Raw genomic sequence first — 23,316 nt, 5'->3', positions numbered from 1 at the left:
AACCCTACTCATGGATATGAGTAGGCTATAATACATTACAAATCAAAAATTTAAGGTATAGAAAAGAGGCCATGAAAGAGATGCTAGCATGGGATAAGAACATGGTTTTTTAAGAAATTTCAAAAAAAAAAATTAAAGGAAGAAGAATCCGAGCATGTTGAATGTACTGTCTATGGAGGATTTATGGGAGAAGAAGGCACAAATGAGCTGTAAACTGAATTGCAGGAGGAAGTATCTACATTAATGGGATCACAGATCCCTTGAAACATAGTTAAACTATTTGGTAAAGTTTTAAGATTTTTAAAAAATAAAATAAATACCAGGCCAGAAGTACATGTTAAGATTTTAATCTCAGGATTTTTACTTTATGATGCAGAATTTAATTTGCTCTGCTAGAAAGACTCTAACCCTCTAGCACCCCCTTGTGGCAGCGTATATCTGCTTCAAGGGCAGGTCCCACACCAGTGAAACATCGTCTAAGAGTTTAAACTTAAAAAACAACAACACTTGAGTGATAAGAGAAAAGCTGCATGCAAGGGGTTCAGAGCTATCAGCTCCTAAGTGTTCTTCCTACCTCATGGAGAGATTTTTCTGTTGTTGTTTAGCTGTTTCAGTCATGTCTGATTCTTCCTGAACCCATTTGGTGTTTTGTTTGTTTAGCAAAGATAATGGAGCAGTTTTCCCATTTCCTTCTCTAGCTCATTTTACAGATGAGGAAACTGAGGCAATTAGGGTTAAGTAACTTGCCCAAGGTAACATAGCTAGTGTCTAAGGCTGGATTTGAATTCAGGTCCTCGTGATTCCAGTCCTGCCACTCTGTTCACTATGCCTTCTAGCTGCCTCAGGGCAGAAATATAGAACGCCAACCTGGATACAGGCTTGTGGTAAAGGCTTCTGTGTGCACACTCACCCTGGTCCTGGAGGAAAGAGCTGGCACCATTAAGCCAACAGTGGAGTAAAGGAGCACTAAAAGAGAACCACAGAACTGAATGATGTCTCCTGAACTGATGAAGGCTCAGAGTCATGAGATGTCCTCAGCTAGTACTGTGAGCCATGTGGATTGTGAAGGTCTCAAGCTGCAGGAAGATTATCCCCAATTAACCACAATCCACAAAATACCATACTATACGTTTGTGGTAAGAGGGAAAATTACTTTATTGACTAGCTATGGATTCAAACATAATTCCCTCCCCCCATTTTTATTGTATAAATAAAACCTTTTCTCTACTTAACACTTTTGTTTGCCTGCATGCTAGCAGGGAAACCTAAAGCTTTTCAAGGGAGGCAAAATAAACTAGATCATGAAAGTATCCAAATTTCCTTAGGTGGGAGCAAAATTTATGGAGATTTCAGGATGAACCAAATTTTTTAAGTTCTCAAGTTTCCCCCGAGCAAAGCATAAATCAGAGAGATTTTTGTAAGAGGCAGCCCTTAAATCAACTGTGGGTCCTTACGTCAAGAGAGATGCTTTGACACCAGGCTTACATTTAAAATGAAGGTATTGGACTAGATTTTCTCTAAAGTCCCTTGTTGACTTAAATCCTATATTCCTATTCTCTACTGCCAACAAGCAATAGTAGTTATGTCCAATAGAGAAGATGCTGCGTTCCTAAGACCCTATAACGTTTAGCCCTTTATAAGGGCTAAAACTTTTATTACTGCTCACAAAAAGTGGTAAATATGTTGGTGTAACAGTAGTCAAGTTCTCAATCCAACCTACAATTTTGCTGTGATGAAAGGAGGCACAAGTGGTACATCCTTGACCAAAAGAATGGAAAGGGTGAAGTCTCCTTTAAGTCACCAAAACAGACACAAAAGCAAAGCATCTTAGAGTTGGAAGGGACTATAAGGATTATTTAATCCAACCACTATATAAAGCATGAATACCTCCTATAGCATGCCCAACGAATAACCATCAAAACTCTGGTTTGGGATTATCTTGGATCATTGTATTGTTGAGAATAGTTAAGTGATTCACAGTACTTCATCAAACAATATTTCTGTCTGTACACAATGTTCTCTTGGTTCTGTTCACTTCACTATACATCAGTTCATATAAGTCTTTCCAGGCCTTTCTGAAGCCATCCTGCTTGTCATTTCTTTTTTTTTTTTTTTTTTTTTTTGCGGGGCAATGGGGGTTAAGTGACTTGCCCAGGGTCACACAGCTAGTAAGTGTTAAGTGTCGGAGGCCGGATTTGAACTCAGGTACTTCTGAATCCAGGGCCGGTGCTCTATCCACTGCGCCATCTAGCTGCCCCCTGCTTGTCATTTCTTAAAGCACGATAATATTCCATCACCACCATAGACCACAGCTTGTTTAGCCATTCCCCAATTGATGAGCATTCCTCTGATTTCCATTCTTAGCCACTACAAAAAGAGCTGCTATAAATATTTTTGTACAAATAGGTCTTTTTCTCTTTTGGGGGATGTCTTTGGGATATAAACCTAGCAGTGGTATTGCTGGATCAAAGGGTATACAATACCAAAGGGCTATTGATGAAACATACTATACACCTCGAAAGAAAGAACTGATAATGATGGGACACAGAATGAAGCATGCTATTTTTCACTTTAATTTTTTTCTTTTATTCAAGTTTTCTTATACAAAATGACTAATATGGTAATGTTTTTACATAATTGTACATGCATAACCCATTGCTTACTGCCTCAGGGAGTTAGGGAGGGAAGGAGGGCTAAAAAAATGAAATCCAAAACTATCAATAAAAATGTTTATTATTAAAAAACAACAACTCTGGCTTGAATACTTCAGAGAAATAATATAAGACTTGTATAAAGTAATACAAAGTAAAGAAAGCAGAGCTAAAAGATATACACAATGACTACATATTATTTAAATGAAAATAACATTAAATGTCAACAAAAATCAAGTCAATAATGCAGAAATATGTTTAACGTGATTGTATATATATATATATATATATATATATATATATATATATATATATATAAGAGATTGCTTGCTGTCTTGGGGAGGGGGAAGGAAGGGAGGGAGGGAGAAAAATGTGAAACTAGAAAGTTTATAAAAACAAGTGTTGAAAACTATCTCTACATGTAACTAGAAAATACTAAAAAAATTTTTTTAAAGAAAAAAATCAAGTCAAATACAATGTAAATCATTAGTATCAGCTTGTTAAAATTAAAGCAATACTCTTCCTTTGCTTTTGTCTTTTTCCATATTAATAAATTGCCTATTGTACATTTCCTATGTCGTATCCTGGGAAGATCTCAAATTTAACATATGCAAAACAGTACTCATTTTGTTGTGGTTGTTGTTTAGTCATTTTTCAGTTATGTCTGATGCTTTGTGACCCCATCTGATGTTGGAGTGGTTTGCCATTTCCTTCTCCAGTTCATTTTACAGATGAGGAAACTGAGGCAAATAGGATTAAGTGATTTACCCAGGGTCACACAGCTAGTAAGTGTCTGAGGCCAGATTTGAACTCAGGAAAAGAAGTCTTCCTGACTCCAGGCCCAGTACTTAATCACTATGCTACCTAGCTGCCCAAAACTTATTATTTCCCCAAAAAATTAAACCACCTTCTCAATTTCCTTATTTTAGTTGAGGATACCACCATCTTTCCAGTGACCCACGTTTGAAACCTCAGAACGATTTTCAACTCTACACTAGCCTTTACTTCTCACAGCCAATTGTCAAGTCTTCTTGGTTTTATCTCTTCAATATAGCTTGTATCTGTCCCCTTCTCTTCATTTGCACATTGGGTCAACAGCTGTCCAGCCTCCAGGTTCTCTCCCCTTCCCCTCCACATGGGCACCAAATTCATATTCCCAAATCACAGTTGTTAGCAAGTCATGGGACTGTTCAAGAAGTTTCATTGACTCCCTATTGCCTTTAGGATTAAATACAAATTTCTTATACCATTCATAATCTCGTTCCAGTCTATCTTCCCAGACTTATTACTCCACCTTACACACTCTACCTTCATACCAAACCGGACTACTTGTTCTGAATATACAGTACTCTCTTTTCAGCCTCTGTGCATTTATATTGGCTGTCCCTCATTAACACTGGCTGTCCCTCATACTTGGAATGCATTCTCTATTCATCTTTGTCTCACAGAATCCCTGGCTTCCTTCAAAGTTTGGCTGAAGTATATCACATTCTATATGAGGCTTCTCTTGACCCTCCTAGCTGCTAGTATCCCCTCCCTCCAAGTTATTTTGTTTTAGTGTATAGATGCACACACACATATTATTATTTAATTTTCTGTTTACATAATGTTTCCCCTAGTAGAATGTAAGATCCTTGAGGACAGGAACTATCTATCGTTACTGTCTTTGTACCCCCAACACTTAAGACAGAGACTGGAACATAGCAGGCATTTAATATACACTTGCGGGGCAATGGGGGTTAAGTGACTTGCCCAGGGTCACACAGCTAGTAAGTGTCAAGTGTCTGAGGTTGGATTTGAACTCAGGTACTCCTGAATCCAGGGGCGGTGCTTTATCCACTGCGCCACCTAGCTGCCCCCTTGTTGATTGATTTTTAACAAATGTGGTGAATTACAAAAACGTAGGTTCATATGAACTTATCAGTTCCAATCACTCTTATGTTGTCTTGTTTAACTGTTTTGGGGAAAAAACAACAATATTGAGGGTAGCTTGTGAATGGGGCTGTTGTATCAAAATGATATTTATCATAGAAAAAAAAAATCCCAGGTCCAGCTTTCCTAAACATGTCTTCTAACACTCCCGTAATCACTATCTTAGTACTATCCCAATTAGCTCAGGCTGTTTGGACAGTTGCCTGGTGAGCTGGCCCCACGAGGTACCTGCTCCACAGTATAGGGAAGCAGTGCAAGGAACAAGGACCATGAACAAAGACAGGGAAACAGAATAAAAGAATGAGAAGGAAAAAGAAAGGGGAGAAAGAAAAGAGAGAGAAAGCGGGGAAGAGAAATAAAAGGAAAAGGTGAAATAAGATTCAAAAAGTATGAAAATACAAAAGAAAACAGTGAAAGTGACAATCAAAGACGAAAAGGAAGACAAAGAATGAAAAGGACAAAGACAAGGAAGAGATTCTGAGGGGAAGGACCGGAAGAGACCGAGTCCTGACCTAACTCATTGTTAGCAGCAGTTATCTCAAAGCCATTAAAGGTTCAGGGAGGTTAAATAGATTAGCAAACTTAAAGCTCTTCCTCCACAGTCTTTGTCCTAATGCAGGCTATGAACTTTTTCTAAGGCTCTGTAATCATGAACCCACAGCTTTAGAAACTGACATTTCAGATATTCCCTCAGAAACTAATTAAGAACCCACGGATGACAAACTGAAGTGATTACCCAGGGCTCTGTACTTTTGGGGAGCTGTTCATACTAGCACAATGACTAGAAACTAGGCAGGGAATAACCAAAAGGGATGTAGCTTTACTAGTTGGTAATTTATTTTAAAAAGTCCCAAATCTGCATATACACAATAGCCCATAAAGTACACCCACACCCATTCCAAGACAAAGCATGTGAGAACATTGTCCCCTCCCAAACACCTGGGTGTTCTTCAGACTTGATGTGGCTCCCTCTCCAGACTCCCAGACTCCCAGCCTCCCCCGCCTCCCCTACCCAGTTTATTTTAGCATGGTTTCATCTAGATCAGGGCTTCTTAAATTTTTTCCACTGGAGACCCCATTTTTGTCCAAGATATTTTTACTCAACCCCAGGTATATAGGTATATAAAATAGGTATACATAACCTTTTATTGTTGCCAAATTTTTCTAGACTCCCACATTCAGTTACGAGACCCCATATAGGGTGAGACCCACAATTTAAGAAGCTAGGATCTAGATAAAAAGTATAAGGCCAGAGAGGCGGGGTGGGAAAGAGGGCAACAGGGAGAAAAGGAAAATTAATATACACTTCCAGGGTCTACATCTATTTAAGAGGTACACCTCTGGTAGGTGTGCACAAAGATAAGTGGCTTTAATATAAAATATTAGTGAAAATATTGAAAGGTGAGAGTGCAGAATATTGGAGATTTGGTATAAAGATTGTACCTAAGATGACCAGATTTTAGCTTTGAGAATCAGAGCTATAACTCCAATCAGTACTGTTTTGAGAACCAAATGAGATAACATATGTGAAGTGTTTTGGGAACAGTAAAGTTATAATAAATACATATTCTTATTATCAGGGAATAGGTAGAACTGCTGATAACAATAGTCGTCCATAGTGTCTAAATTGGCTCAAATAGAAGACCATTATGCATCCCAATCATCAAAAATGGGATGACTAAAATATGGAGCAATATACAGTGCTAAAAACATAATACCTAACCAACAGATGCATATACATTGATGATCTACTCCCAGCTCTCTCTAAGCTGTATGACCTTGAGCCAATCACATACTCTCCAGGCCTCAGTTTCCTAACCTGTAAAAAGAGGGAGTTGGACTAGATGATTTCTAAGGTTGCTCCCAGCTCTAAATATCTGTGATTCTAATTGAGCCTGAAATGAAAAGGGTGCGATGTCTTGCTGCAGAGGATTCATAAGGGTTGTGGGAAATATGGGGAGGGCACAAAGTGTGCAGCCCTTAAAAGACAGTCTGCCTTTTTTTTCATGCATTGATTACTCGGTGCTCACCTCATTCAGTGGTAGTAGTAATAGCAGCAGCAGCAGCAGCAGCAACAGCAGGTCCCCCCTTCGGGCCTCAAACTGGAAAACCTCCAGTTACCATAGCGGCACAAAAGCAGCCTTTTCTTCTCCCAGCTCCCACCAGTCCCAGCTTCCTGTAGTCCAATCGCAGCCCACAAACTTGGTCGCTGGCATCCCGCATCTCTTAGGCAACAGTGTGTGGCTTCTTGATTGGCCATGAAATCTAGGAGGGCTGAAACCTTAACTGGGCATGGGGGAACGGAAGGGGGAGGTGAATCAACAACAAACCATGGGTAGTGGAGGGTCTGTGAAGCAGGAGATTGCACTCAGTCTAGAGACAGAATGAAGGAACTCCTGAAAGCTTTCTCTAGTACACTTGCTACCCAAGCAGCCCTACCGGCTGAGCATGTCAAGCCAAATCTAGTCACTCAGGAGCTCCCGAATGAAAACTCCACTTCTCCATGCTTTGAGAGTGGCCAAACTGGAGAAGGTGGGCAGAAATAAAAAGAACAAGCTCCTAATTCAACATAAACACTGCACCTGTAACAGGAAGTGGGTGGGTTCAAGACTTAAGGAAAGACTTGGGGAGAATTGTCACGCACAAAAGCTTCTGAGCCTTGGGTTTCCTAGGTTTTAGGAGTCAAGCAGACTGACAGATACCTCAGGAAACCAGCAGATGGCATGCCTTCACAAGAATTGTTGTAAAAGATAGGCTTCTTAAAACGTGTTTCCAAAGTACTAGGGATCAGAACTCCACAAAAGACCTCTCCCACAGGGATAGGAACTTCATATGATTTCATTGGTATAGGGAACTCTCTAAGACTATGCATACATTGCAGAGGTGAAGACCTACCTTGGTAAAAAAAGGAGTTTCCTCTTCTTCTTAAGGGGCACTTGTAAAATGGTTGTTGTAAGGGGAAGGAAGGAAGGAAGGAAGGAAGGAAGGAAGGAAGGAAGGAAGGAAGGAAGGAAGGAAGGAAGGAAGGAAGGAAGGAAGGAAGGAAGGAAGGAAGGAAGGAAGGAAGGAAGGAAGGAAGGAAGGAAGGAAGGAAGGAAGGAAGGAAGGAAGGAAGGAAGGAAGGAAGGAAGGAAGGAAGGAAGGAAGGAAGGAAGGAAGGAAGGAAGGGAGGGAGGAAATGGACTAGTTTTTCTTGTTCTTTTTGTCTGTGCTAAAATAATAGCTGACATTTATACAGTGCTTTAAGGTTCACAGACCATTGTCCTCACAACAACCTAAGGTAAATAGTGCAATTATAGCTCCACTTTGTAGATGATTAAACTAAGTTTCAGAGAAGTTAAGAATGCAATGTTCTGTAATTTGTATGCATATAGACAAAAATGAACAAGATAGTAGGGGTGGTATGAAGATGCAACTCAAAATTATGGTGTATCCTAAACTTATGCTAAACACTACAAAATGGTTCATTCAGACATTGCTGATGGTATTTGGTGCTTGCTATTATTTCCAGTCACTTGATCTCTGAAGAATTAAAGCTGGGGAAGGCACATGAAAAAGGAATTGGGGAAAGAAAATAGATGGGATCCAGTCCAAAGTGAAGAGATAGCCAAAAGAAGAGGTTTATAGAGTAGCTGGAGGACCATGAATAGTTTGGGAGATTGTGTGGTAGGAAGGAATGGAGTAAGCAATGGAATGAGAATTATAGGATTCTAGAAGGTACCTTAGAGATACCATCATTTAGTCCCACCCCTACCCCTCACTTTATAGATGAGGAAACTGGGGACCAAAGGGTAACTCAACTTGCCCACAGCCATATAGCAGGCAGAGCCAGTGTTTCCATCCAGGCCTTTGGACTTCAAATCCAGTGTTGTTGTAGCATTTGGGGGGGGGGGCAGGGCAATGGGGGTTAAGTGACTTGCCCAGGTCATACAGCTAGTAAGTGTCAAGTGTCTGAGGCCAGATTTGAACTCAGGTCCTCCTGAATCCAGGACTGGTGCTTTATCCACTGTGTCACCTCGCTGCCCCAAAATCCAGTGTTCTTTCTACTACATAGAATAATAAAATCGTAAGAGATTTTGGATGACATATTGGCTATATCTAAGTAGATAATCTCCTCTACAACATCCATCTCATAGTACCTCCAACAATAGATATGTCTACCTCTACTTCTAAGAATCCCTGGCTTTCTTTAAAGTTCTATAATCTTTTATACCCTTTCCTGTTCTCTCCCATTTCTGGTGTCTCCCAAATTAATTTATATTTTCTATGTATTTCTTTTGTATTTACTTATATGTGCATATGTTGTTTCCCTGATAGAAGGTATGCTCCTAAAGAGCAGGGGCTGTTTATGTCTTAGTATCTCTAGTACCTACCACAGCATCTAGATCTTAGTAGGTACTTAATAAATGCTTGATGATCATTTATTGATGGTAGGAGGACTCTTTTTTTTTAAATGAAATGACTCATTCTACTTTTTTTTGGACGATTTTCTTTACATATGCCTAAATCTGCTTTTCTGTAACTTAAACTGATTGCTTGGTTTCATCCTCTCAAGCTGATCTCTCTTTTATATAACAGTCCTCCAGATAATTTTTTGTTGTTTGTTATATCACACTGAGCTTGCAGTTACAATATTATAATGTTCATCTGGAAAATAAGGTCCCTGCTTTATAAAGAACTAGCTATGTGACCTTGGACAAAACTTCACCAAATCTGAGCTTGTTTCCTCATCTGTAAAAGGAGAATGGATTAGATAATCTTTGAGACTTTTCCAGATCAAAAATTCTATTAGCCTATTAACAGCTTCCAACTTGTAGAAAGCTCATTCTGATGCTCTCCACCCTGGTTTTTAAAACCACAAATTTCCTTTTATAAAAGGGTATTACATTGGTGGTATAATAACAAGAATTTCACTGCGTCTCTGATGGAACTCAATTCAATTCAACAAAGAGATATCTGTTTCCTTGAATATGTCACTACTGCTAATCTCTTATTGAATCCCATTTCCCCCATGCCATCTCCTATTCCCCTTCAAGCCAAAGTTGATATTTAAACCTAATTCTTCTGATTCCACATCGAGTTCTCAAGTAAGGAACCCATTGCTCTTAAATCTGGGTTAGAATCTGAGCTATCACTTATGTAAATCACTTCTCCTCTCTGGGGCTCATTTTCCTCCTCTGAAAAATGGGAGCAGAGGGTTGAATAATAATAATAATAACAATAATGATAATAGAATAAGACATAATAAGATCTCTTCCAGCTAGATTGTAAACTCTTTGAGGGCAGGGACTAACTTTTGCCTCTCTTTGAATCCCTAGCGCTTATCACAGTGCCTGGCACATAGTAGGCACTTAAACAGTGTTTATTGAATGGAATCAAATTTTATTCTATAATGCTACCACTAACAGGGCTGTTGAATAGGGGCAGCACAAGCAGGCCTAACGTATAACCAAAGGTAAAAGAGAATAAAGATATCACTTTTGACCTTTACTACTTGTGTGACTTGAGCTATCACTTAACCTCCCTGGGCCTCAGTTTCCTCTTCTGCAAAATGACGGGAATGAACCAGATGGCCACAAGGTCCCTTTCAGCCCTAGATCTGTGAACCTACAAGTCTAATTTTTTTAAAGGGGGGTTGATACGTTAGGGATGAGGGAGAAAAGAGTGATTAGAAGGTGCAGGATCCCTGACAAGAGCATCAGGGAGGATAATTTTTGCAAGGTTATGGAAATACAAGCCTAAGGGACAGAAGCTGGACAAAGGGGACACAAGCCGGGGTAACATCAGCAAGCTCCAAACGAGACAGCCCAGCTCCCTTGCTCGCGGGCGGAGTATGCGTGCCCATCCTCCTTGTCTACGTGCGCGCCCTCGCTCGCGCTCGTGCCCGATGCTCCGAGGGCCGGGAGCTCGCGCAGGCTTGGGATTGGTTGGGGGCGGTGGGGGAGAGGAGCGCGCTCCGGAGAGCAAAGGAGGGGGACGCGCGGGAGCGCGCGCGGGCGGGCGGGCCGGCGGGCGGGCGGGCGGTCCCTCCGCTGATCCGTTTACCTGAAGGAGGAGCTGCCTTCGCCGCCTCCGCCGCTCGGGCTCCCGGAGACAACAACGACGAGGAGGACGACGACGACGAGGAGGACTACGGAGGGTCTGAGGTGAGCACCGAGGAGCAGATCTCCCCAGCCCCGCTTGGTGGGAGAGGGGAGGGAGAATGAAAGGGGACCGAGACTGTGCCGAGGCGAGCCCGGCGCCGAGCTGAGGGGGCTGAGGGGCCGCCGTCGCCGCCCCCTCCTCCTGCTCCTCCGGGATCGCTGGTCTCGTCGCGGCCAAAACAAAAGCGCTCCGAGCCTCGTCCCGGCGGCGTGCGACGGACAGTGCTCCCCGCCCGGGGCGAGCTGGAGGTGCGGATGGGGGCGCTGAGCGGGCTCCGGGGGGATGCATGCCCTCGCCCCTGCGCTCGCTCTGCCCTCTTCTTCCTCCGTCCAGGGTGGGTGGGGGGGCAACCTGTGCGAATGTCCCCGCCCTCGTCCTTTCTGAAGGCAGAGAGTGCTCCAGACCATCCCCCTCCCCGGCTCGGGTCCCCCGGGGGGGGGGGCGGGGAAGGGGAGCCAGAAAGCGACAAGGACAATAACCCGAGGACCCCGGCTGGCTCAGGGGATTAGGTTCCTCTAGTAGCAGGAGAAACGTTCCCGGGTTTGCCTTCTTGGATATTTGGACCCCCATCTGGGTGAAATTTCCCCATGCCTCAGTTGCCCCCTCCTTGAATTGGTCGTCCCTTCCTGAGGAGGGTGAATGGTTGTTTGTGGCCAATAACTTAGCAGGTAGCGCCGGAATAAAGGGTTGCGGTTAATAAATGGCCGGTGGAATAATGGCCAGGCATCCCTAGTGGGCTGTTTAAGACACTGGCTCCTCTCAGAAAACTCCGGATTCCCCCCTCCAGACTTCTTTTCTTTTTTAGGCCTCTTTGAGGTTTTTTGTGTGTTGTACTCGGATGGGGAAGAGCGTTAAGCCACCCTTTGTGGGCATCAGTAAACACTTGGTGTAGACGATTTACCTAAACGTAAAAGGAGACCTTTTGAGTTCGCAAATAGACTTCTCTGAAAGGGGAGTCCGGGTTTGTGAAGAGTGTAAATTTCGAATTCCAGTTACTCAAAGTGAGACAGGTGCATCAAGCAGTACAGCAACATGAGTGACCTCAAAATGAGTACTCTGTAGAAATAGGTAATATCTTTATAGAGTCTAGTTTTGATAGAATCTCGAGTGTGTGTTAATAGGGCTTATTAGGTTCCTTTGCAAAGCTAGACTGATTGGGAAACAGGCATGACTTTAGGTATGTTGCACCCCCTTCTTTTCCCCCTCTTTCACTGGTGGGGTGGTAACTATAGGCTGGAAAAACAAGGAGGGGGAGGGGAAGCCCTTAGTTCTACCATTAAATAGTAATTACCTATCATTTTCTAATCATCCTTCCAGACCTTAAACATAATGATTATTCCCCTCCAAAAAACCTCTATGCTCAAACAACATCAAAAAATATGTAGAATCTGAGGAAAAGACTGGGGATGTCAGAGTAAAAGTCACATAACTCTACCCCTAACTACTTGAAAGAAGACTTGCAGTTGATCTCTTCTTCAGCCAGTCTCTAGTAAATGGATATATTTTTTTAAAGTGCTTTGCATCTACTTGAAGGGACCTACTATAATTAATTCCACCCTTACCTTTCCTCAAACCCCTTAAAATTTGCAGTTCAGACAACTCTTCAGATCTTACTGGGATCTAGATGGGTTTATGATCTTATCAACTGTAAGATGCAAATTGCTATCCCTCCTTCCCTGTCTTTAGGAACAATTTGGTGTCCCATCAGTCACTTAGCATTTATTAAGTACTTTCTATTATTAAGCACTGTGCTAAGGTCTGGCCATGCAAGAAAGGCAAAACCAGGAGTTTACAGAATAATGGGTAAGACAATATGCAAGCAAGATAGAAATTGAAGAGGCAAGATGCTACCTGCCATTAAGGGGAATGGGAGAAGGTGGGCTATAGCTGAGACTTGAAGGAATCCAGGAGGCAGAGATGAGGAGGGAAAGAGTTTCATCAATTAAAGGAGAGAAGGCTCTCCCAATTTTTTGGCTCTCCCAATTTCTACTTGACTTTGTGCTAAAATAAAACACCCTATTAACATAGAAAGTCCTATTGAATATATAAGATTTTATTTGAAATGTAACCATCATTGTGAGTATTGCTCATGGTTCACTTATTTATTATGTGCAAGTTGCAGCTAAACCCAAAGTTAATTAAGACATTGTCCCAGTCCTCCATGGAATCTAGCTGGGGGAATTCAACACATACACAAACATGTAATACTATACAATGATTGTAGAGCAGAATAGAATATGAGCATAATTAAGACAAGTGTTATTTGAGGTTAGAAGAAGGTGGATGTTAGGGTTCAGTCAATTTAACCTGCTTTACTTCCAGCAGATTTTTACTTCTTTGTTAACTTATGCTGATGGGGTTATGATTTTTGCAGGGAGGGAGAGGAGGAATTTGTATGTAATATTAAGTATAATAGCATTCATCTATGCTTTTTAAAATTGAGGTACCAAATTGAGTTTTACATTGCTACATTCTAGTATTGTTTGCTTTGGGGGAGTGTTACTTTACAAATCAAAAGACTATCTTCTTGTCTCCAGGTTTTAAATTTAGTTAGTTCAATCAAACACTTTTATTGTATCTACCTTATGCAAGACACTATTGCTAGATGATGGGAAAACCAAGAGAAAGTGAGTTTCAACCTTCAAGGAGGAGAATGCAACACATATGTAAATAAGTAAATACAAAGTATATACAAAGTAATTTTAAGGAGAAGGATAGGGAGATAAGGAAAGGTTTTCATTAGCAGGAATTACCCAAACTATGCTTTGAAAAAAGCAAGTCTGTGAGGTAGAGATGAGGAAGAAATTAATTTTTTATATAAGGGATCACTTGTGCAAAGGTGAGAGATGAAATATCATGTTAAGGTTTATTTTGACTGGACACAAGAATGTGGGAAGAGAAGGAATATGAATTATGTTGTGAAGGAGGGCAGGAGCCATATCCTGCAGAGCTCTAAGTGCCAGGCTAAGGAATTTGTATTTTATCTTAGAAATAATAGGGAGCCGGGGACAGCTAGGTGGTGCAGTGGATAAAGCACTGGCCCTGGATTCAGGAGGACCAGAGTTCAAATCTGGTCTCAGACACTTGACATTGACTAGCTGTGTGACCCTGGGCAAGTCATTTAACCCTCATTGCCCTGTGAATTAATTAATTAATTAATTAATTTAAAAATATCATAGGGAGCTGCTGAAGATTTTTCAGTATGGCAGCGACATGATCAGATGTTTAATTGTAGAAATAGCAATTTGTCATTTGATGTGGAGGATGGATCAGAGAAGGGGGAGACTGGAAGAAGGAAATTAGGAAGCTGTTACAATAGTCCTGGGGGGTTATAATAGTCACCAATAGAGTTGGGGAAGGTCAGAATTAATGTGGAGGCTATGTGAATGAAAATAAGGACACAAATAAGACAGATATTGTAGAGGTAAAATTGGCAAGTGATTGGATAAAGGAAGTAAGGAAAAGGAGATAGTCAAGGATGACTCCAAAGTTGCAGACTAGACATCCATCCTCAACAGAAATAAGGATATTTGGAGGGAAGATGGGTTTTTGGAAAGCAAGTATTGAATTTTGTTTTGGACATGTTGAATTTTAGAAGTCTACAGGACATTCAGGCTGAGATGTCAAGCAAGCATTGACAAGCAGGCCTGGATTTCAATAGAAAAGTTAGCTGGATATATAAATGTAGAAGTCTGACTAGAGGTGATAATTGCATCTGATGAAGTGAGATGAGATACAGTGATAACAGAGTGTTGAGAGAAGGAATAGAGGAGTGCTCAAGACACAACAATAAAATGTAATCCTTCAGCTTAATCTATACTGTATATTGCTCCTCATATGCACTACATTCCAGCCAAACTGCCCTACTTGCTATTTTTCAAACTGAGTATCCTATCTTCTTTCTCCTGGCAAGACACAAACCAGGTACCACCTACTCTGGGAAGCTTTTCTTGATCCAGCTAAGTTGTCAGTACTATCTCTCTTCCAATTTTTGTCCACTTACTATATAGTTGTGTAAATGTTGTATTCTGCACCCCACATTTTCCTCCTACTCAACTTCCTTTTTACCCCATCACACACGCTAGAATGTAAATGCCTTAAGGACAGGGACCATCTTTCTTTTTCTTATTATATCCCCAGAATATAGCACATTGCATTGTTCATAGAAGGTATCTAATTTTAAAAAGAAGGTATCTAATTAATGCTTGTTGAATAAATAGGTTGTCCACCCCCCCACACACACACACTTTTTAAAAATATACAGTTTTGGAATGACATATTTACAAATGGATGCTATATAAATGCTGACCGAGCCATAGTCCCATTGTTGCCAGAGATTCCATCTGATTCTGAAGTTGTAGAATTTATTTTTTTATTATTTTTTTTTTGCAGGGCAATGAGGGTCAAGTGACTTGCCTAGGGTCACACAGCTAATAAGTATCAAGTGTCTGAGGTTGGATTTAAACTCAGGACCTCCTGAATCCAGGGCCGGTGCTTTATCCACTGTACCACCTAGCTGCCCCGGAAATTGTAGAATTTAAATAATTGAATAGTTGGAAATGCAGGGAGGGATGTATGTGGCACATTCCACTTATAGGTGACATGATAGCCATGCAATTGTTGTTAAAAATTTCCTTTCCCCAATGTTTTGTAATCTTAAATTTATTAAACACTAACCTATTATATATAATAAAGTTGTGGTTCTGATTCTAGTTCTCTATTCTGTTTCATTGATCTATTTTACTTTTTTAAATCTAGTCACTAGTCATTTTGATAATTCTTGCTTTATAGCATCTTTTGAGTCCTGGCAGAACAAGTTCACTGTCTTCATTTTAAATAGTTTTCATTAGTATTATTACCTATTTTCTATTTAAATTTTGTTGTTTTTTCTATTACAGGGAAGTATTGGTCACATGTCAAATTCACAAATTAATTTAGAAGGTATTGAGTTTTCACTCTGTTGGCTAGACCTAGCCATAGGCATGAGCCTCCATTTATTTATTTCTGTCAAAATTGTTACAACTGTCTTTATATAAATCTTGCTTGTGTCTCTGTTGGTTAATACTTAAGTATTTGTTACATGTTAGTGTTGTAAATGGTATTTCTCTCTTTTTCAGTTTCTCCATGTTTTTCTTCAGCAATATAAAAATTCAGATGATTTTTATAGCCTTATCTGGTACCTTACCATCTCAGCAGTCAATTTTTGATTGATTTTCTTAAATTTTTTCTACATATGCAGTAGTTAGCCATGATTCAATATTTGATCTATTAATTGCCAATGTTTTTCCTCCATTTTAATTTTTCTTTAATGCAGCCTCTTAATTATCAACTCTATTTCAAATGAAGTCAACAAATATTTGTGTCTACTTTGTGCCAGACACTGTGCTAAGATCTGGTATTCCAAAGAAAGGCAAAACCAGACCTTGCTTTCAAGGATCTCACAGTTTAAAGGGGGAGACAATGTGTAAATAACAAGATATGTACAGGACAAAATGGAGATAATCTCAGAGGGAAGTCACAAGAATTTTTTTTCTTTCGGGGCAGTGAGGGTTAAGTGACTTGCCCAGGGTCACACAGCTAGTACTCATCAAGTGGCTGAGGCTGGATTTGAACTCAGCTCCTCTTGAATCCAGGGCTGGTGCTTTATCCACTGCACCACCTAGCTGCCCCTGGGAACTCACTAGAATTAAAGAGAATTGGGAAAAAATTCTTGTAGAAGGTTGGATTTCAGTTGAGACTTGAAGAAGTCAGGGAAAGGAAGGAAGCAAGGTAATGAGGAAGAGAATTCTAGGTTTGGGAGACAGCCAGTGAAAATGTACTAAGTAGGGAGATTGAAGTATCTTGGTCCAGGGACAGCCAAGAGGCCAGTGACTTTGAATTGTAGAATACATAGAGGGGAGTAAAGTGGAAGAAGACTGGACAGGTAAGAAGGGGACAAGTTATAAAGGGCTTCAAAAGCCTACTGCAGGATTTTTTATTGGATCCTCAAGGTAATAAGGACCCACTGGAGTTTATTGAAGGAGGAAAAAGGGCAGTGTAACATGATCAGACCTGTACTTTAGGAAGTTCAGTTTGACAGTTGAGAGGAGGATGGTTTGGATTGTGGAGAGATTTGAGGCAAGGAGATAAACCAGAAGGCTATTTCAATAGTTCAAGAGTGAGGTGATGAAGGCATGTACATAAGATGTTAAGAAGCTTGACAGATGATTGGATACGAGTGAGAAGCAGTGAGAATATGTGAGGAGTCGAAGATGATACCTGGTTGCAAGCCCGGATGATGAGGGTGATGGTGGTGACCTTGACAGTAATAGGGGAGTTAGGAAGAGGGGTAGGTTTGTGGGGAAAGAGAATAAGTTCATTTGGGAGCATGTTGTATTTGTTGTTGTTGCATTTAAGATGTCTTCTGGACAGCCAGTTTGAGATGTCCCATAGGCATTTGGAAATCTAAGACAGAAAAGTTACATCTGGATAAATAGATTTGAGAATTGTCAGCATAGAGATGATAACTGAAGCCATGTGAGCTGATGAGATCACCAAACTAAATAACATAGATGGAGAAGAGACAAGGGTCCTGGTCAGATCCTTGGGGCACACGCACTTGTTAGTGTATATGACCTGGATGAAGATCCAGCATAGGAGCTGAGAAGGAGCAGTCCAAAAGGTAGAGAACAGGGCAAGAGAGCAGTGTCACGAAACCTTTGCGAGAAGGGAGTGTCCAGAAGGAGTGATTGACAGTGTCAGAGGCTGCAGAGAGGCCAAGAAGATGAAGATTGAGAACAGGACACTAAATAGAGCAATTAGGAGACCATTAGTGACTTTGGAGAAAGCAGTTTTAGATCAAAGATCAGGATGGAAGTTAGACTGGAGAGAAGAGAGTGAAAGGAAAGAAAGCAGAGGTCTTCTTGAGCATTTTAGCTACAAAAGGGAGGAGGTATAAGGTGTTAGCTATCAAAGACAGACAGATAGATCAAGTGATAGTTTTTTTAAAGATGGGGAAGGCACTGGTATGTTTTGTAGTCAATAGGGAAGCAGCCAGCAGATAGGGAAAGTTTGAAGATTTGTGAGAAAGTAGGGATGATAGAGGGAGCCATTTGCTGGAGAAGATGAGATGGAATGGGAGCACTCTTGCACATTTTTCTAAATTAATTGACATTATTTTAACTTCTTGACTGTCAGTCCTTATACCCCTGCCTGCTTCTTTTTATTATTTAACCTTTTAAAAACTATGCCAGCTCTCTTCCGGTTTTCCACCATGGTGCAAGATCAAGGTGAAAAAGAAAACCCCATGCAGGAACTGTGCATCTGAAAGCTCTGCCTCAACGTCTGTGTTGGGGAGAGCAATGATCGCCTGACCCAGGTTGCTAAAGTGTTGGAGCAGCTCACAGGCCAAACCCCAGTGTTCTCTAAAGCTCGATATATTGTCAGATCTTTTGGAATCAGGAGAAACGAGAAGATCGCAGTTCACTGTACAGTCCCTGGAGCCAAAGCTGAAGAGATTCTGGAGAAGGTGCTAAAGGTGCAACAATATGAGTTAAGGAAAAATAATTTCTCAGACACAGGCAACTTTGGCTTCGGGATCCAAGAGCATATCGACCTGGGGATTAAATACAACCCAAGTGTTAGCATCTACGGCTTGGACTTCTATGTGGTGCTGGGCAGGCCCGACTTCAGCATTGCAGACAAAAAGCAAAGGATAGGCTGCATTGGGCCAAACACAGAATTGGCAAAGAGGAAGCCATGCACTGGTTCCAGCAGAAGTACGATGGCATCATCCTTCCTGGCAAATAAAGTCCTGTTTTTTATAAAAGATCAATAAAATGGAAAAAAAAACTATGCCAAATAGCAATGTTGAAGGTGGATAACCCTTTTTAAAATTTTTTACATGCTTTGATTGTAAATCCCATTGCATATAAGGTTAGATCTTGGTTTCAAATAGCTATTTTCTGAATTTGTTCTCCCTAACACTCTTCCACTAATGCACTCTCTTTAAAACTTTTCCCCTACTAATACCTTTAGTTCTTTATACACAGGGACTTCTGAACCCAAATATTTCCTCTCCCATTACACCCTCCCTTATATATTGTCAGTCCTCTAAAACCAAGATTCAATATTGCATTTAATCTAGAATCTAATGTCTTTTGCTGTTATTTTCATTTATGTGTTTCCTTCATTTTGTTTATTTGCCCATTATCATTTAGGATACATCTTCAATATTTCTAGATTCCTCATAGTCATTATTTTTTGTGGTTTAATCATATTTTATTACATTCAAGTATTCCGGTTTGTTCATCTACTTCCCCCAATCAGTGGGCTACTATTTTGTTCCAATGTGTTGGTTTTTTTTTTTTTTAATTACTACAATCCTGGGGGGTTACAATAGTCACCAGTAGAGTTCTGCTATGAATGTCTTGTATTCATGCAAAGTTAAGAGAGAGAGATGAAGGCATGTTGGGTTGACTCTCCTGTGGAAGATTAGTTTACTAGAGTGGGCATAGACAAGAGACCCACAGAATTAGGGGCTATATATAGGTTACAATTTGCTCCATTAGAAGGAAGTATCCACATCAATTAATCTCATCAAAATGTAGGACCTTCCTTTCTGCTATTGCCCTCCTTGGTATATAATCGTCCAGTAGTTCTCCCAACCCCTTTAATTTGGAATTTTCTTTCTTAGGTACCTTAAGTACATATATGACCCTACTTTATCTCTGTCCCGCTGAAAGTTATAGGAGAGTGTAAGGATTTACTCTTAGGGTATAAGACTCAGGTCTTTCAAATAAGTGCTCCAGATTATTACTTCTTTGGATGCTACAGCAAGAGAAACTTGAACTGTTGGGTACACATAACTAATGGCAAGTATTACATAGACCTCTGATAGATACCTGTGTGCTTCAGTTCAAACAAAACTGCTTCAAACTCTGAATTCCTACAAGCCAAGCCAAGTGGAAAAAAAGAAAAGAAAAAAAGCTAATACAGTCCTAGCCCATTTTAATAGAAGAATGAGCAATTATAGCTTTATGGTACTGTGCCTTATTCATAGTTGTGTACAGTTTTTGGGAACATGTTTTCAAGAGGATATTAACAAGCTGTACTAGAAGAAATTCAAATGATGCAACTTAAATTATTTTGAAGAAGTATAGCAAGGAAAGGATAGTGAAAGAGACTTGAAACATTACCATATGAGGATCCAGTAAGGGAAATGGGTGTCTAACTTGAAAAAGCTCTAGGAAAACTTAAGGGGAGAATGATAAATGTCTTTCAATAAATGAAGGGCTGCCTTGGGTGAAGGAAGGAATTCTGCTCATTTTGCTTGACCTCAAAGAACAAGTGGGTAGAAGTAATAAAGAGGTAGATTTTTGCCTTGATATTATGAAATCCTTACTAACAGTTAGAACTATTTAAAAGTGGAACAAGTTGTATAAAGAAGTAGCAAGTTTCTTATCAACTGGAGATTTCTCCCCAGAGGTTAAATGACCATTTGTCAAGATTTTACAGAGAAGAAATGAAGTGATTTATTCTAGGTTCTATTACTAGTAAGTGAATAGGATTTTAAACCCCAAATACCTTTAGGCTGACAATTTCCTTGGATGTCTGTCAATAAGTAAGCGTTTATTAAATGCTTAATATGGCCCAGTCACTATATTAAGTGCTGAGAATACAAAGAAAGGCAAAAGACAGTCCCTGCCCTTGAGAAGCTCACAGTTCAATGAGAGACAACATGCAAACAACTATGTACAAAAAAGGGTTTTATATATATATATAGGATAAGTAGGAAATAATCAACAGGGGAAGGAATTAAGATTGAAGAAGGGTTGGGAAAGGCTTCCTATAGAAGGTAGGATTTTAGTGGAGACTTGACAGAAGCCAAGATGGTAGAGATGAGGGAGAGCATTGTGTACATGAAGAAACAGCCAGTGAAAATGCCAGGAGTTAAGAGATGGAGTATCTTGTTCCCAGGAATAGCAAGAGGTCACAGTCTCTGGATCCAATAGTACATAGAGATATGGGGTATATGAAAACTGACACGGTTGGGGCACACTAGGATATATATATACATATATATATATATATATGTATATATATATATCTGGAAGTGAAACAGGATTTTATATTTTATCCTGGAGGTGATAGGGAGCAACTGGAGTTTATGGATTTGGGGGTGGGGAGAAAGGACATGGTTGGCCAGTGCATTAGGAATATTATTTTGATAGTTGAATGGAGGTTGGATTGCAGTGGGGGAGAATGAGGAGTTGAAGATGGCACCAAAGTTCCAAGCCTGAATGACTGACAGGATGGTGGTGCCTGGTGCCCTCCACAGTGGTAGGAAATTTTGGAAGAGGGTGGCGTTGGGGGGGATGGTTAGGTGAAAAGATAATAGATTCAGTTTGGGTCATGTTAAGTTTAAGATGTCTACAGGACATTCAGTTTGAGATGACCATTAGGCAGTTGGAGATGCAAGACTGGAGATCAGGAGAGAGGATGATTTAAGAATCATCAACATGGAACTGATCATTGAAACATGGGAGCTGATGAAATCACCAAGTGAAATAGTATAGAAGGAGAAGAGATCCCAGGACCAAACCCTGTAGGACACCCTTAGCCAATGTGACCTGGATGAAAATCTAGCAAAGGATCTGAGAAGAAGCAGTCAGATAGGTAGGGAGAGAACTAGAATCGAGTAGTGACCCAAAAACCTAGAGAGAAGAAAGTTTCAAGGACAAGAAGGTGATCGGCAATATCAGAGGCTGCAGAGAAGTCAAGAAGCATGAAAATTGAGGAAAAAAAGTCAATTAAGAGATCATTGGTAACTTTGGAGAGAACAGTTTCAGTTGAATGGTTGAAAGTGCAAGCCAGATTGTAGAGAGTTAAGAAGAGAGTAAGAGGAGAGAATATGGAGACACCTATTACAGATGGCTTTTTCTGAGGATGTCCTTCCCCAGTATTTCAAATAGAGAAGTAAAAATCTACTCTTTTACCCTTTTCCAACTTACACAGCTGCTTTTCTACTGCCTTGTAGGGGAAACAAAAAACACCTCGATCCTTTGGAAAGATTTTAGAAATAAGAATACTGTAGCAATCGAATCATCTTGGAATGTCACACCTATTTAGATGGCCTCCAGGGAATTTTTGAATGCTGTCTCCCTTAGAAAACAAAAGCTCTCTCCCCACCTTTTTCCAACTCCTTGCCAAAAAATATACAAAGAAGCAAAAATCTGAAGTTCCCGACCTCAGAGGGTTTACTATTTAGTTGGCAAGATTAAGATCTAAACCCTGGAAAAAACTCACTGAATGCCAATCCCTAAAAGAAAGATAACTATCTTGGAAGATTCCTACCTGGATGCTTATCCTAGAATATTTGCCTGAGAAGCAAAGATCTTACTCATGTTCTATTTACTACTTTTTAAAAACAGAAAACTAACATGGCATAATGGAAAGAGCATTGAATTTAGAAGTAAAAGAGTTGGGTTCAAATCCCAGCTCTGCCACAAATTATCTGACCTTCAGAAATCATTTAATCTCTCTTGACCTCATTTTCCCCATCTGGAAAATGTGAGGCATTGTGATAGAGAATGCAGGATTATGAGTTAGAAGTACCTGGCTGCAAGTCCCAGCTTTGCTTAATTTCTTGGGGCTTCAGTTTCCTCAACTGTAAAATGAAGGAGTTGGACAGAACTTCTAAGGTTTCTTCTTATGATTTCATGAATCTTAGAAGTATAGATTTGTGCTAAGGGCTAAAAAGAGACTTAGCAAAGGACGATCATTCCTTTTTTCAGATAGATTTTCACTTTAAAAAATCATTCAGCACCGGCCTCAGACACTTAACACTTACTAGCTGTGTGACCCTGGGCAAGTCACTTACCCCCAATTGCCTCACTTTAAAAAAAAATCATTCAGCAGTGGATAAGGCACCAGCCCTGGATTCAGGAGGACCAGAGTTCAAATCTGGCCTCAGACACTTGACACTTACTAGCTTTGTGACCCTGGGCAAGTCACTTAACCCTCATTGACTCGCCCCCTCCCCAAAATACTACTGTCATAGTATTTAAATAATATCATTTGATTTAAAAAATATTTTATATGCCACTTTTTAATTGTATATTAATTGTATAAAATAAATTACACTAATATCATTCTTACATTTGAGTAAAGAATTAAAGTTCTTTGTTTTTGATCCCTTCACCTAATTGTTGCTGTTTTACTTTATCTACTTTATTATGAAAATAAAATATAACTGATAGTATCAACTGACAAAAGGTTATTTTTGTCCTGTAATTGAGTAGATTTTTATAGTTATGATGGCATTCTATTGCAGGGAACCAATATTTAAGGAAGGTGGACAGCTACCTTATTTGGATATGAGAAAAAGGAAATAGTTAGAAGTTAAACTAGAAAGAAATTAATAGAATCAATTAAATCCAATGGGCATTTATTAAGTGACTGCTGTATGCCTGCACCCTGCTAGGTACCATGGATGCCAAGACAGAATAGTCCCTATTCTCACAGAGCTTACTTTATAGTGGGGGAATAAGCAGAATTGTAAGTGAGTAACATTACATTTTTAAAAATCCCATCTGGTTTTATTTAGTTT

General features: G+C 40.1%; 2 protein-coding genes and 1 pseudogene across 5 annotated transcripts in view; 2 read left to right on the top strand and 1 right to left on the bottom strand.

The window, feature by feature from the left end:
* The window catches only part of FBXO16 (F-box protein 16), an 81,940-nt gene extending 75,164 nt beyond the window's left edge, over positions 1 to 6,776 (bottom strand). For 2 of the 4 annotated variants that reach the window (XM_043985262.1, XM_043985265.1), the window contains exon 1: positions 6,614 to 6,776. Coding sequence is in view for 3 of the 4 variants with exons in the window: in XM_043985265.1 (XP_043841200.1) it covers positions 6,614 to 6,618 (5 nt within the window). In the remaining variant the exon portion in view is untranslated. The remainder of the gene's footprint in view (positions 1 to 6,613) is intronic. The other 2 variants (XM_043985261.1, XM_043985264.1) reach the window with 2 other exon arrangements.
* Positions 6,777 to 10,589: 3,813 nt separating this feature from the next.
* The window catches only part of FZD3 (frizzled class receptor 3), a 74,191-nt gene continuing 61,464 nt past the window's right edge, over positions 10,590 to 23,316 (top strand). The window contains exon 1 of the mRNA XM_043983935.1: positions 10,590 to 10,729. The gene's annotated coding sequence lies outside the window, so the exon portion shown is untranslated. The remainder of the gene's footprint in view (positions 10,730 to 23,316) is intronic.
* LOC122740976 lies at positions 17,980 to 18,515 on the top strand (annotated as a pseudogene).

The sequence above is a fragment of the Dromiciops gliroides genome, chromosome 2, assembly GCF_019393635.1.
Source record: "Dromiciops gliroides isolate mDroGli1 chromosome 2, mDroGli1.pri, whole genome shotgun sequence".
Classification (NCBI taxonomy): domain Eukaryota; kingdom Metazoa; phylum Chordata; class Mammalia; order Microbiotheria; family Microbiotheriidae; genus Dromiciops; species Dromiciops gliroides.
This window is presented reverse-complemented; position numbering and strand designations above follow the sequence as displayed.